Here is a 15850-nt window from a genome sequence, read left to right as displayed (position 1 = left end):
AAAATGAATTTGAACTTAAGATCATTGTATCGACCCCGAAAATGTGCAAAATGTTGATTTAAAACGAGATTGATGATATCCTTGTATCATTAACTAATCCGTCAGTGGCCTGTCTTGTTTTAGAAACTGTTTGTACGTAGAACATGCTCTTGTGTATCGAATCAACTGGGGGACGTAAGATCCATATGCGGGTGATAATGGTAAACTGCTAAATAAATAAGGGAAGTTGACTAAGAAAAGTTGAAAGTACAGTAATCAATTTTTAAGACATGTTAAGTCTAGTTATTCGTTTTTCATGAATATCGTCTTACATTAAAACAATTTAATATGAAAAAGTTGTGTCAAACTCTGTGAAGTCTTTTATATCAAGTTTAAAAGGATATAAAGATTCAACGAAAGGAATGAGTATGAACAATGTTAAATAATAAATCCACAGTACTAGCCTTTTTAAGAAAAGTCAATGTCAAAGGTATAACATTACATAAATTTGAATAAAGTTAAAAATATCTCATTTTTCTTCTACAGTTGCTCTAATGTGCCACACTTTGGAGATACGTATCGTATTAAAGACGTTTATATATAAAAGTTATTAAATTGGTGTTGATAATTTTATTAAATACAATGCAATGATATTTAAAACAACTGTTAAATCGAGGAAAAAAACAGTATTTATGTTTTCTAGTTTTAGAAAAAAAATGTACAAGAAACAAAACTATGTAAAAATTATTTTAACATCTTTTCATAATATATGAAGTATCCATGTGAGGAAATTACATTCATGTAACATTAATGTACACAAATGTTATATGTATGTTAAATTAGTGCAATTACATTAAAAGTGATTACTGTTTATTTTCTTAAAAGTATTTAAAGCAATGTTTAGATCATATGTATGTGTTGCAATCAAAAACAAAACAAAAAAAAAAAAAAAAAAAAAAAAAAAAAAAAAAAAAAAAAGGAATTAGAGAGTAAGTCCGTCCAAGTGAAATATTCTTTTTTGGAGTCATAATTATGAAATGGAGAAACATATCGAGTTCAGATATACCTGGCAACAAAGATTTTAATGACCCCCAGGTATACGTGGTTCTAAATCAATGTCATTTGAAAAAAAAAAAAGGTCTCGTCTTAATATGTAGAAAGATTCCAAACCGTTTTTCTTTAGATCTTAATAATATTTGACCTTTTTCAGGCCACATCCTGTATCAGCCTGAGACACCAATATCAGTCAAAGGACCGACAATTGTATTGCTTATGTAACTAAGATACTAAGTATGTAATAAAAGGGGAAATGTTTGACACTCAAACTTGGACATTGCTAGGGTAAAAATTTTAAGCAAACCTTTGATTAAAGTGGGTCCTATCTTTTGTAGCATATACTAACAATACCATAAGATATATAAATTAGATTGATTGTATGTTGTTTAACGTCCCCTCTCGAGAATTTTTCACTCATATGGAGACGCCACCACTTGCCGGTGGAGAGCTGCAAATTTTGTCCTATACTCGGCACTTACGGCCATTGAGCAGTTAGGGATCTTTTTCGTGCCAGCACCTACTACGACACGGGACCTCGGTTTATACGGTCTCATCCGAAGGACCGGTCTCCACGTCCCACAGTGGGATTCGAACCCGCGACGTAAGGAACTCCTTACTTCGCGACTCTAGAGCAGACGCTCTAACCACTGCGCCACGCGGGCGACTATATAAATTAGAAGGAAACTTTTAAATAAGCGGGTCCTATCTTTTGTAGCATATACTAACAAAACCATAAGATATAAATTTTAAGCAAACCCAAGTGTGTTAAGAATTAGAAAGACTAAACGATCAGCATGTACTCGTCCCAGCTGACAAAGCAGGTAACAACATTGTCTTTGTTTGTAAGGCTCATTATTTTAATGGTGTTTTAGAGGAACTGGGATTTAATTCCTCAAGTAGTATTCCAACGTATACCCATAGCTCCCCTTCTAAGAAGGAACTTTTTCATAATCATATATCAGTTTTTAATATTTTTCATTTCCTCTTCAATTAAAATGAATTTGATTTACCATGCCTATACTGGATTTCTAAACTTCACAAAAACCCTTATCACAAAGATACATAGCTTGTTCCAGTAAATGTATTACCAAGCCTCTTTCTTTACTCCTCACGAAAATATTAACAGCAGTGAATGAGATACTTCAGGAGTACTGTAAAACAATATATTCAAGAAATGGTGTAAATTAGATGTGGATACTTCAAAAAATCCTAGGAACTTTAAGAAAACTTGAAATTTATCACAAAATTTTACCAAAATCAATAACATCAAAACGCACGAATTTTCAAAACCTTATACAACCATTCCCCACAATAAATTAAAGTCCAACCTTCTTGACATCATAGACAGCTGCTTTTTCAATAAAAATGGAACTCGGAAATTGACTTACCTTGTCATTGGTCATTTTCAAAATCATTTTGTTAAAATACATTCTGATTGTACACACAAGTACTCTGAAGTAGATATCAAAACAAATGCTTGAGTTTCTGATCGCCAATATCTATGCAGGCTTTTGGAGATCTGGTCTTCCAACAATATGACGAAATTCCAATGGGTAACAATTGTGCCCCGTTATTAGCAGATAGCAGTTATGAGGCAGAATTTATTCAAACACTTATACATGAGAAGAAGACACTTGCTGTGGCCTTTAACTCGACATTTAGATATTTTGACGACGTATAATCAATTAAAAATAGTTACTTCCATTCACAAGTCGACTCGATATTTCCCAGTGAACTTGAAATAAAAGATACCACAGAGTCTGGTATATCTGTTCTATATTTGGATATTATATTTGGATATTTTAATAGAAAAAGATGTTAATGGTTAACTAAGAAACAAAAAATTATGATACACGTGATGAATTCAACATTTTTATCGTCAACTTTCCTTACTTATGTAGCAATATACCCTTATCACCTGCATATGGAGTTGATATCTCGCAGTTGATTCGATACGCAAGAGCATGCTCTACGTATGAACAATTTCTAAAACGAGGCAAGCTACTGAAAAGCAAGTTAATGAAAGAAGGATGTCAACAATCTCGTTCAAAGTCATCATTTTGCAAGTTCTATGGCCAATACAATGACCTTGTCAGCAAATACAATCTTTCATTACGTCGATTGTTGACTGACGTTTTTCATACTAATTAATTGTTAGGCCATTATTTAAACACTAATTGTCTATGGATTTTTTCCGTATGCCCGTTCATGCCAGTGAGCACGCGGCGGATGTGACGGGTCAACAGGGGATACTTACTCCTTCATGGCACCTGATCCCACCTCTGATGTTTTTAGAGGTCCGTGTATGCTCTGCTTCCGGTTTTATATTGTTTTAATGGACTTTTGAGCTTGATTACTGTACATTATCTCCATATTTCATTTAAATCTTTTGTAGCATATTCTTACGATACCATAAGAAACAAATCTTAAGCAAAGCTTTGATAAAAGTGTGTCCTATCTTTTGTAGCATATACTTACAATATTATGATACAAATTTTAAGCAAACCTTTCATTAAAGTGTGTGCTATCTTCTGTAGCATACACTTACAATATCAAAAGATACAAACATTAAGCACACATTTGATTAACGTGGGGTCAATCTTTTGTATTCTTTTGCAAATATCCAAGTACAAAATCATGATCTTAGCTCAAGGTCACCGAAATTAAATTCTAGCATCTTGGAATGTTCAAAACAATCAGGCATGATAACACACTTGCACTCGTGGCTTGCATTTATACAGAAATTACGAAAAATATTGAATATCAGAGATGAACGAGTGTGTTATGGGAAGCAAAATTTAAGTCAGTCTGTCATAAAACCCTATTTTACTTATTTGGAAGAAAAAGAATTGGTATACAAGTCAACAAAGCTATACTGATGGCAAATTAAGCACGTATGTGAAACTCAAACAAAATTGGGATTAGGAGAATTATTTAGATGAAGTTAAAAATTTTATAACAGAGGAGCTCTAAGTAAATTAAGAATTTTCCTGTCATAAGTTGCAAATTGGCGTGGATAGGTTTACCATCATCCTTAGAAAAGATCGCTGATGTATCAGATGTAATTATAACAGTTTAGATGATGAAACTCAGTTTTTTGATAACATATGAAAAATAAGATTACCAAAGAAAAGAAATATTTCAAGTAAATAAAAACAAATTTCCAAATATTTCAGCTTTAGATAGCCAACAAAACCTTTTTTGGTTACTAAATACTGAATACAAGGAAATCTTTAACTTTGTGGGCAAATTTATAAAAGGTAACAAGTTATAGTAGTCATACTTTTATACATTGTATTCTTTTTTACCTTATATGGTATTATCATAAGATCATTTTTAAAATGAGCAATGTCATGTACTTATTGGTATCCTATCCATTGGCTTGTCTTTTACTAATCACCGCAGTCATTTCATGTTTGTCTATTTAGGACTCTAAATTAGAAATAAATATTCTGTTCTGTTCTATAAAAGTTACGAGTAAAATATTTTTGAAACTGGATGCGTCATATTGTCTTGAAGCACATTTTTTTTCGTAAAGGTTCTGGCCAATGCAAAGTCACATCCGGGGCAAAATCCTGGAACCTTTGATTGAAATGATGTTAATTGCTGATGACTTTGTCAAAAGCACGTAATATCCCAAAGATTTCAGATCTCTCCTACGATCCTCCTTAAAAAATGAAATAAAGAAATTGTGTATTCGTTCCGTCATGGATTCGTATAGAACGAGAAATTTACGACCCTGAATTTATCATTAAATACCAAATACGTACATGTGATTGACAAACGTATTACAAAGCGACGAACCAATGTAATTAAAGTGAAAAAGTACAAAACTCTATCGTCTGAGCGCTTTTTTATTATTATTAAATCGTGGATCATTGATGCTGACAGGAGACGAAAAAGATAAAAATCAAAACAAATTTACCTGTATTTAAAAACGTGTCTTTGATAGTGTAGATATGACAAGATAATTTATATTGATATATATTTCCAAAGCGGAAATGTTTCTGGTATTCATGTGACTTTAAAAGGAAGTTTTTTGATAAAACTTCGATTAGATTTTATTCATGAGAGTTATATCAATTCGTTGGCATTATTATGTAGTGCAATTGTCCTTAAAATCCTTTGAAAATGATAAAAATTTTATTAAGCGAATACCACAATGATGAGCCACGAATCAATTTGTTTTTTTATCGAAACATTGCTTGAGTTTTTTTTTTTTTTTTTTTTTTTTTTTTTTTTACCTAATTCGCGACAGATGAATGTGCGTCATCTGACGTAGTGAAATCATTTCATATAATTAAGGATGTTCATGTATTTTATGAATACCGATCAAAAATAAATCATCACTTCTGATAGTGAACAATAATTTCAATGCACTTGAACAAATAAAACAACCATTCACAACATTTGTCTTTAATTTTCGTTGAAAAACTGTTTAACCATGTTATTTTCTCTTATTTATTCAGGTACAGGGATTCCAGCCAATCTGAAGGCAGAGATAATCTGATAAATATTAATTCAGTTTATTATGATAACTTATTTCATCACGACAAAATCGTGTTTCTATCAGAGTAAAGTACCAGTATTAATAGGTAAGAAACTGGAATTTTTCGTAACATTGAACAAAAAAAAAAAAAAATAAAAATAAAAATAAATAAATAAAATAAAATAAAATAAAAAATCTGGACTCAAACAGTTACTGTCATATGTTTTAATAATAGTTGATAAACATGTTTTACTCACTGATTTCACAGAAGATACGTACATTATTTTTGCATTCAGTAGATAAATATATATATATATATAATCACACGAGTTGATACAACATTCTGACCTTTCACAATGAAAGTCTGCCTTCTAAATCATTTGAGTCACCTAATGTAAATTGTGATACCCAGCCCACATCTGAGCTGCACGATTAAAGGATTTTACTATTTCCGTATCTGACATGGAGCTTTACCCTGCAATTGGTTATTCTAGGCAAAAAAATAATCTAACCATTGTTGAAATTTTGATGTATTATAGCCGCAAAATACAATGAACTATGAACAACAGAACTAAATCAAATAAGTTTGTTTATCAATCTTCTTTGAATGAAAACTGTGAAAAAATGAAAATAAAAAAATGTTCAAGCAAAGAATAATCAGGAAAATTTTTACGAGCTACCGAGTTCACACCCTCAACTTCCCAAGTTGTTCCTGATTTAGAAAAAAAAAAAAATCAGTTGAAACCACGATAATTTTCACCTCCATAGAGTGTAGCTGTTACATTGAAACTTCTGCATTGTTACATTGTTACTTTTGAGCTCGAATGCTGTTCGTTATCTCCACGTATTTCATGTATAAAAATATTTTTACATGTACTAGTTTTAGTCACGCAAAAATGTGAAATGTGCACCACATACCTTAATTAGCTCATTGAGCATTTGATGTAAATCTAAATATCAAGCATATTACTTTAAAGATAAAAATCTTCTTTTTAGAAGTATTAAAGCTCGACATAAAAGGGGTCAATTTTCAAAAACCTGTATCATATTCTTAAATAACTTTTACTGAATAATAAAATTGCATGTCCAATTCAAAGTCGTGAACATTCTCGAAACTAAGCCTCGTCATTTTATCGTAAGTGACCGACATCAATCAAAGCTATTCGCAACTAATTAAACCATAAACACTTGAAATGCATCACAACTTACGACACAAGCCTTCGTAAAGGAGAACCCTCTCAGAAATAACTTTAGGAGTACCTAATTGTGTCACTTTGTTTGCCGTGGTATCTGACAAGATTTTCTAATAGCTGTGATAAGCTCTCTATGTCAACAACACAATCTCCTAGTAAATGCTGTAGATTTTAAGGTTTGGAACAGGAAGTTTAATGCATGCAGGGAAATAAAAAGAATACACTTAACACTCATCTATACCGGATATGGTGAAATCATTCTAAAATTTGTTTCCGGAAGTGCAATTCATGCTTCCCAATATATTATGAATTTAATTTTACAGTTGTTAACGATGAGCTTAATATTAAATTAGATAGCCCTCTGGAGCCCCTATAGTTTGTAAATAAAACCGGTGTAACGATATCAGGAAACCATGCTTCCATTTAACCTACACTAAATTATTGAGTGTCGTGAAACGTAAATGTAGGTGTAAAAAATAGATATATTGACAAAACTACTAAACCTATTTATTACTTCTTTCGTTGTTGATGTAATATGGTGGAATATAAATTAACTTATTTTGACATTCGTGGACGAGCAGAAATTGCACGCTTGGTGTTTGCCGCTGCTGATGTATCTTACATTGATGACAGAATAAAACGAGAAGAGTGGCCAGCACTTAAACCAAGTAAGAAACAATTATCCTTAGAATTTTAGAAATAAGCACATTATTATTATTTTTAGTTATTAGAAATAAGTGAAGTAGTTTTACTCTATTTATTTATTATTTATTTTAATTATAAAAAAATACTGTAAATGTACAATGTAGCTCATTTCTTATGACTGTTATTAAATGTTGTAGGTATTTTTTCCTTCAAGGACTTTTATTATATTATAACTACTATATAAAATGATTATAACATTACACACATCTGATATATAATACTATAATGCTATATATGTGTATCATATTAAACTGCACTTCCATATACTTCGCGGTTTTATTATATCGGATTCCCTTGGGATTTTTGTAGATGTAAAAAAAAAAGGTCTCTTGATAATATATTTCTATTTTTTATGTTATTTGTGATAAATTGTTAAAATATTCTGAATGTTTGTTCTGGTCGCTGACTCTTTCTGATACACCTGTAGCCTGATCGATGTCCAATGAATGAATGACGATCTCTATAGAATTGTTGTACAGGATGAAAAGAAGAAAATACTTAAATGTAACCGATGTACATAATCGTTTATCATTTGTCTCAGTCTATAACGTGATGCTTGTGTTAAGATAACGAATGGACTAGCTTACAAAAAATCTTCATTTTTTCTCTTTGGGGAAAAATGCCACCTTCCCACTTAGTGACAGATAATGTTTACGTTTTTGCGTTCTTTTATCGAGTTAGATTAACCCTCTTGCAAACAATAATGGAGGCACTTAACATGCTTAACCCCAATAGAAATTCCACAAGCTTGGCAACACTATCTTACTTATCTATATCTTACGCTAATACTCATTTTTAATAAGAAAATAACTCACGTTGCACATGCATTGAATAAATGTAAATCAAACTCTATCAATAATTCAGTTTGATGGATCGCCTAATGATTTTTGTGGACATATTTCTGTAATGTGTCAATCAAATTAAAAAGTTACCTTAATATAATCAATCCAGTGGCGCGGATCCAGGGAATTTTTAACGGGGAAGATATCGCATGCCAGTCCTAAAAGCAATACCATATGATTGGGTTGGGGGATGGGTGCTATTCTACTCTTTTCTTTATTTTTTTTAAGTTTGTTTATACTAAATGTAAATGCTTTCTCTCCACTTTCTTGCGAAGATGATAGGGGACGAGGTGGGGTGAGGGTGGGTGGGGTTACCTTTCTAAGGTTCATCGATCCTATGATAAGAGAGATAACTTTAACTGGGATAAATGACTATAATTATTCCTTTATGAAATTGTCAAAAGCTTAAGGTCATTTCTTTCAAATTTTGCCTCGCAATGCATGCTGAAACTATGTGCAATTTAAACATAGGTTAGTTTTCTTTAAATTCGGATAATCATGCATGTATGAAAAATTTTATATGAGTACAGATAACTTGCTTTACTGTGTAAATAATACTCATCCGATTAATATTAATCTTGCTTTAAAATAGGTTCGAAAATGATGAATGTATTTGACTCTTTATTTTGAGGTACGTTATTTTCTTTCATAAAGAAACACCCCAGGGACAGCTACCGCTTCTAACAATAGATGGCAAAGTCACATTACCTCAGAGTTTAGCAATTGCAAGATTTTTGGCGAAAGAATTTGGTAAGTTCTTCTTCTATGGTTATTGACGGTTTCTGTCAATGATGCTGTGAAGAAATTAACGTCTATTAATTTATTTCACGTATGATTACAAAAATTCATCAATCTTTTATCATTCAAAGGCATTTGTGGAAAAAATAATCTTGAAAATGCGAAGTGCGATGTAATCCTGCAGACAACAGAAGATTTGAGGGCGGAGTGGGTCAAGGTCTTTAGAGAACAGGATGAATCAAAGAAGGTATGAAAGATACTTACAAAAGCAAAATGAAATAGTTTTAAAGGTAATGTGAAATATCCCGTGCAGAGATTTTTGAAGCCTTTTCTTTCTTATACCGTATTTTTCTATAGAGAAAAGAAGTGTCGACATACATGTAACATAAAAAACGCATTTTGCTTTCTTGAAATATAGGCAGACTTGCAGAAAAAGCTCATAGAAGAGACCGTACCTAAATACTGGACAATTTTCGAAAATACACTTTCTAGCAACTCCACGGGCTACATGGTTGGAGACGGTGTACGTTTACAATAATTTTTGTTATTGTATACTGAATATAGTTGAACTCTTAAAACTTTTTTTCCTAAATCACTATACCATTTTATTATTCTTTTTAAAAAAATTTGTTTAAATTGAAAATTCTATATCGTTTTTAATTGTGTTACAGTTGACACTCGGTGACCTTGCCGTGTATGACGTCATGGAGATTCATACGCGTGATTATCCAGATCTTATCAAGGGATTTCCTAAACTTCAGGCACATAGACAGAGAATCGCAGAAAGCCCAAACATAAGAAAATACCTAGAAAAGAGACCAATTACTCTTTACTAGTGTTAATCTTTCAGATTCTTTCATAATAAAAACGTTTAAAAATGCACATGGGCATTTCAATATATAGATCTGTACACCACATCTGCAGCACGATCGACGTTTAAAAATTTTCAACAACACGTTATAACACGTGTTAAAACCTTGCTCTTAATGTATTGTAAATAGTCCGTTATACGTGAAACATGTATCAAAAAATGTGAAGTACAAGGATACATTGATATTATTGCAGCTGTAATTGACACAATATATTGCAATTTCTTTTAAAAAGAATGGATTGGTTTTCTATTTATAAATAAAATTTGACTACCAAAGTTTTCATCATGAAAGATGTGTTTATTTTCTAGACCTTTTGTGAGTTTGCTGTCTTTCTTAAAAGTATTGAAAATAAAATGATCATTTGACAAATGATTATCTAAACACTTAAAACATGTACGTACAGTCAGAATGGCTTCTAAACATCAATTCCTAATTTCAGAAAATTCATCAAAACGGAGACAATCCTTTTCACGGAGTACTGGAACAATTTTCAAGTTATGCGATTTAGTTCTGGATACTTCGTATGTGAATAATTGCATAACAATAATACAATGTAATTCCCCCCAATAAAATAAGTATCTCAAATTGGTTTTATTCAAATTTTTCAGTGTTGTCAGGTGTAAATAATAAATAGTAAACGAAAAGATTAAAAAAAAAATGTAAACACAAAGTCTTCCTAGCCTGGATTCAATGCAACTGAAGGTTAAAAATGAAAATATTTGTGGATGTCAATACTTTCTTTTTAATAAAAAGTTTTTATGGCTATAAATATTTTTTTTTCTAATCATGATGCACGTAACTTCTTGCAGAGTCTAAAATTCTGTTACTGGTCTTGATTTTAAATATTCCTGAATTCTTGGTAGACTTTCAATCCTTTTTCGCAAGGCTTCCAGTTTGTCTGTTAATTTCAGCCCAAATTTATCAAAAGCATCCAAGGACCTCAGAAATGTCAGATCAGCCAAAGTCAGCTATAAAATAAAGTGTAAAAATATCAGAGAGTTTAATAAGGACCTCAGAAATATTTGATCAACTATAAAATAAATTGTAAATTTTCTGAGATTTTAAGAAGAAATTTATCAATTTATCAAATCAGCAAAAGTCAGCTATAATAAAGCGTAAAATAGCAGAGAATTAACACGTTATTAGATTGTGACATTTAGATTTTAAAAAAAAAATTGTGATGGCGATAAATGAGAATCTTGTGTCCTGATCGAATAATTAACATTAAAATATACATGTAAATACGTGTACAGGAAGAATGATACAAGTATATATATTGTTTAGTTTAAATCATACTATTTATTTATAAATACATAAGTAAATATTTTATTATAGTGACTTGTGCATACAATAATTTTACATTCATTAGACAAATAAACATATAATTTTATGTAAAACACCCGGCCCATCGGACCTATAAGTCACTTTTTGCAATATTATACAGTGTATATTTATTACATACGTGTGATTTTTCTTTTTCTTATAGGCATTAGGCCCGTAGGAAGCAATTTAACTTTGAAGGGGCACAACCACACATTTTCAGTTGGGGGGCACTATCAACTACCAAAATTCCTTGACAAGCAAAAAAAAAAAAAAAAAAAAAAAAAAGACAAAAAAAAAAAAAAAAAGGTCATCAGACGTTATTATTGAGGGGACACAGGCATATAGTAGTTATGTTCTCTATAGTATTCTATATATCGCCCCCCCCCCCCGTGCCCCCGGTTCCTACGGTCATTGGCATTATATATGAGGGTTGAAGTTTGACATGGTAAATGAGATAATAGGTAATTGAACAGAACATTTAAATCATTATTACGTAAATTTGAAATTCCAACATTTCTTAGAAAATCATGTCTACAGTTTTCATACAGATTAAATTTTAATAGAAAATGAAGTTCATCCTCTACTTCGTTCAAATCACAAAGACTACATATTTTGTCTGGAATTGGTTCTCCACGATAGCGACCAGTTTCGATACACAATGAGAGCACCCCACTCAGGAATTGCGCCATTGTAGATCTAGCTGATTTTGGCAAGTCCACCGCAACGTATTGTTCAAGGCCGTATTCTTCCTTAATAGTGCAGTACGTCCGTAATTTTGCAGATTTTTGAAAATCAGATTGCTATTTGGATTGTTGATTTAAAAGTATTTTTAGTGTTACAATAGTGAGCTTTCCAAAATTTTAATTGAAAACATATTTATTAAGATTCTAATACATAGAAAGACATTAGATTATATTTTCCCAGAGAAATCTCCGTTATAAAACAAACAAACAAAACAAAACGGAAAAAAAAACAAGAAAAAAAAAGTCTTTGATATTAACTGGCCAAGTATTGTATGCACTTGTGTCTTACTTAAAATTTTAGGTGCTTTTTGTTTTACTTTACTTTTTCTTTATTAATTGATTAGTTAATGCACTCGATCATTGAAAAAAAATTACTCACCGATGGCCCGACTAAAAACCCGTTCCCCCCTCCGTTCTGCGACAAGCGGTCTTCTATTCTTTTCATGTAGACGGGGACATGTTCATGGAATTTCTTCATTAACTCTGCCTGTAAATACAGTAAGGGTCATAATTTATAGCATTGCCAGTATCATGTTCTAAATTTCGAAATGATCGTCTACCTAGCTCATAATTAACATATTTCTACATTAAAGTATTTATGAAACATTTTTCAAACACATCAATTTTAAGACTTTTTCAAAACATGAATGAATATCTTATGTTTGTGTAATGCATCATAAAAAAATGGAATGTAAGAATTTTGCCTTCTAACGTTGTATTCTCTACGGGAGACAACTCCAATTGCTGCCGCCTGAATTGTTACCTTACCTAGAGCTGCATGCATATACGATTTACCTTTTTAGCTTCATCTTTTTCAAACATTACAGGTCGGAGACTTTCAAAGAAATCATTGACTGTTTCATATATCACGTCCACACAGCAACTTTCCATATTCGTTTTACCATAAAGTCCTAAAACAGATAAAACAAATTTTAAGGATATTCTGTGTGAAATACATAAATTTAAGTCTGAAGGATATACATATTCTTGTGTCAGGACAGTAAGGGGTACTTTCTGTCCTTAAATATATGATATGTTACTGTACCTCTTGACTAAAAGGAGTTCTATACGGCCGAATTCGGACGGGGGGTGGGGTCCAACTGTCAGCGTATACATGTATATACATGCATCACAGTGACTTACCAAACTCCCGGGCCAGGAAGCGTTCTATGGCTCTACTCTGAGGAATCTTTTTAACGTCGACCTCTAGCACGGGCATCGCCTCTTGAGGCATTGCTACAAAATAAATTCACATCAAATATGTCTGAAATTATTTTAATTTTGAATCATGAAGCATTTAATATCTTAATGTATCTGCTTTGCGACAGGTATTATTTATTTATTGTAATTGATATAGTATCACTTTTTGAGTGTTCTGTATTAATTGTGTGTGGGGGTGGGTGGGTGGGGGGGAGCTTTTTCTATAGGAGAAAGCATGGGTAAAATTTTCAATCAGCAAAGAGCATCAAATACTGTTTGATGTCTCAAATGTTTTTTAGGTCAGTCTTCCAGTTTCCAGAAGACGGAAAGTTCTGCAATTTTGAAAGGTTTTATCATATTGTACACACTGACACTGCTATACTGATTTGTCAAAAGTAAAAGTACAGCTACAGATAGTTTACTGTAATCAATAAAATAAATATATTTAATGAATAATCATACAAATTAAAAAAAAATGTTTTATAGAAATCAGAATAAACATTTTAAGGAACTCGCCAAAGACTTTTAGTTCTATGAAACTTTTTGCATTTAGAGTGATCTGCCCTTAGATTTAAAATAAGTTTAGAATAGACTTGATTTTACTGTGAGGACACAATTTATAATCAATCTGAATATTCTTAATATTATACAAGGACAAGATTAGTTAATTTTTTTTTTACGTTACATGTATTTGTATGACCATGCGTTATCTTCATTTATGCAAGCAACATTGATTTCTGTTCCTATATATGTACGTCCCTCTGTCTTTGAACATGTTTTTCCTGAGGAAAAAAGGTAATCTCGTATTCATTAATAAAAATCAGTGTGTTAGTCTTTTTGTAATGTAATTCATCTAGCGAAGTATTTTCCATTAGTGTTTAGAGTTCGTTTAACTGAATGTTTACATTAATATACTCTTTGGAGAAAAATAACACGAGCACAATTTTTTTTTTAATTTAAAGCTATCGCTATACATCCATTTGTATAATTTCAATACAAACTGACCCACGCTATCATTTAAAACCCACCGACACAAATATGTGCGAAACACCCTTTTACAAATATTTGTAGCCATATGTAGATTCAATAAAGCGAATCGTATCGACATCCTTAACTTGAAATTAAATATTAGCTTGTTAAACATTTGCATATGGTAGGTTAGTTTCATAGTTTTCATATAAGAAAGGAAAGTATCTTATGATTTGCACCAGCATTCAGTTGTTAATTTCTAAACATCATATTTTTACATGTCGTAAGAGGCTGTGACTTTGATAATATCAAAAAATGTTGATCAAATGAATGTCAAAACGGAACTGGCGCGGATCTAATCCTTTGAAGCTTGTGTTCCGTAAATGAAGATAAATATCTTGAAAATATGAATGAAGAGGTAAAATGTCTTTGAGTTAAAGTTCCTTTTTTTAATGATGTGAAAATGCAAAAAGACAACAATTCAGATCTCCCGTTTAGCTGCAAGTTATCTAAACTTAGACATGCAGTTTCGGTGCCAACTTTCATTCATGTACACTGAACTATACGTGTAGCTTTACCATCTGAAAAAAATATCTATCAATGACTCACTTGGTTTTGTTTTTGGCCAATCAGGACCTTCTATGCGAACATCCTCATATTTTATCCCTGAGGCGGCAAAAATCAAACGGCTGACCTCAGCTCTCCCCTTTGCATTAAAATAATAGATCTTGTATGTACTAGGCATCCTAGCTCTTTAGTGTCGTCTGCCGAGGTCTATATAAATCTGATCCAAAATGGCGAGTGGTGATGTTTGTGGTAGCATTTAAACGTTAGAAGATTTTATTGGTAGTGTGGCAATACCCTGGGTCGGGATATGGGACATCCGATCACGATTTTTTCCTACGTCTAAGTTACTAAAATATTCAGTAATCACGGTAGTTTTCTCCCAAGATATTGCTTGTTCTATGATTTAAAAGCCATTCTTTGTAAACGAGCAATCCAGGAATTCGTTATTCTGCAAAATTCTGGAACAGTTCTTCATGATTGTGCAAATAAATTGAAACTTCTAAAAGATCGATACAGAAATAGCGTTGGTGTATAAAAGACTAACATTATTTGTAAATATCGATTAATTTGCTCAGTAACATATAAAAGCAACATCCTATTTCGCGTTTTCATCTAACACCTCGGGTGATAGTACATCTGTTCATGCAAGAAAGGCTCTTTCCTTCTGCGCTCTGTGTATGAATTTGCTTCCCTCTCGTGTAAAGACATTTCTCTAATCTCTCCTAATCTCTCTCTCTCTCTCCTTTTTCTCTTTAAACTGATAATTTGCCAGGTACTCTCAAAATGTATATTTGGTGCCTTTGGGGATCACAAGGGGTGGGGGTGGCGGGGATGGTTGCACAACTGAACAAAAATATTGACACCCCCTATATATATATATATATATATATATATATGTATGTATATATATATATATATATATATATATATATATATATATATATATATATATATATATATATATATATATATATATATATATATATATATATATATATATATACTAATAAAGTCTTCAAACGTTATTATTTAGAAAGTACAATTGTAAATTCACATTGTATATATTGGCAAAAGTACCACCCCCTCCCCCCCCCCCTTTTCCCCTTGTTTTACGGGCCTGAGTAGATCATGAATCTTTACTGCTCTTGCTAGCAAGAGTTATCTTTCATTGCCT

The 15850-nt window shown here is 31.8% G+C and overlaps 2 protein-coding genes across 2 annotated transcripts; one reads left to right on the top strand and one right to left on the bottom strand.

The window, feature by feature from the left end:
• The first annotated feature begins 7191 nt into the window (after positions 1 to 7191).
• LOC133187763 (glutathione S-transferase 1-like) lies at positions 7192 to 10074 on the top strand. Its single transcript, XM_061323164.1, has 5 exons — positions 7192 to 7385; positions 8919 to 9014; positions 9134 to 9249; positions 9421 to 9525; positions 9674 to 10074. The coding sequence occupies exons 1-5, from the start codon at positions 7253 to 7255 to the stop codon at positions 9836 to 9838; spliced, it is 615 nt and encodes a 204-aa protein (XP_061179148.1). The 5' UTR covers positions 7192 to 7252; the 3' UTR covers positions 9839 to 10074.
• Positions 10075 to 10463: 389 nt separating this feature from the next.
• LOC133187762 (S-crystallin SL11-like) lies at positions 10464 to 14988 on the bottom strand. Its single transcript, XM_061323163.1, has 5 exons — positions 14719 to 14988; positions 13084 to 13176; positions 12736 to 12851; positions 12320 to 12427; positions 10464 to 10842 (listed from the first exon to the last, which is right to left on the bottom strand). Exons 1-5 carry the CDS (start codon positions 14852 to 14854, stop codon positions 10687 to 10689), a joined length of 609 nt encoding a protein of 202 aa, XP_061179147.1. The 5' UTR covers positions 14855 to 14988; the 3' UTR covers positions 10464 to 10686.
• Between the last annotated feature and the right edge of the window lie 862 nt (positions 14989 to 15850).

The sequence above is a fragment of the Saccostrea echinata genome, unplaced genomic scaffold, assembly GCF_033153115.1.
Source record: "Saccostrea echinata isolate AGI-Se365-2 ecotype Australia unplaced genomic scaffold, CSIRO_AGI_Sech_v1 ptg000015l, whole genome shotgun sequence".
In the NCBI taxonomy this organism is placed as follows: Eukaryota; Metazoa; Mollusca; class Bivalvia; order Ostreida; family Ostreidae; genus Saccostrea; species Saccostrea echinata.
Note: the sequence above shows the minus strand (reverse complement) of the source record. Positions and strands in the feature narration are given on the sequence as shown.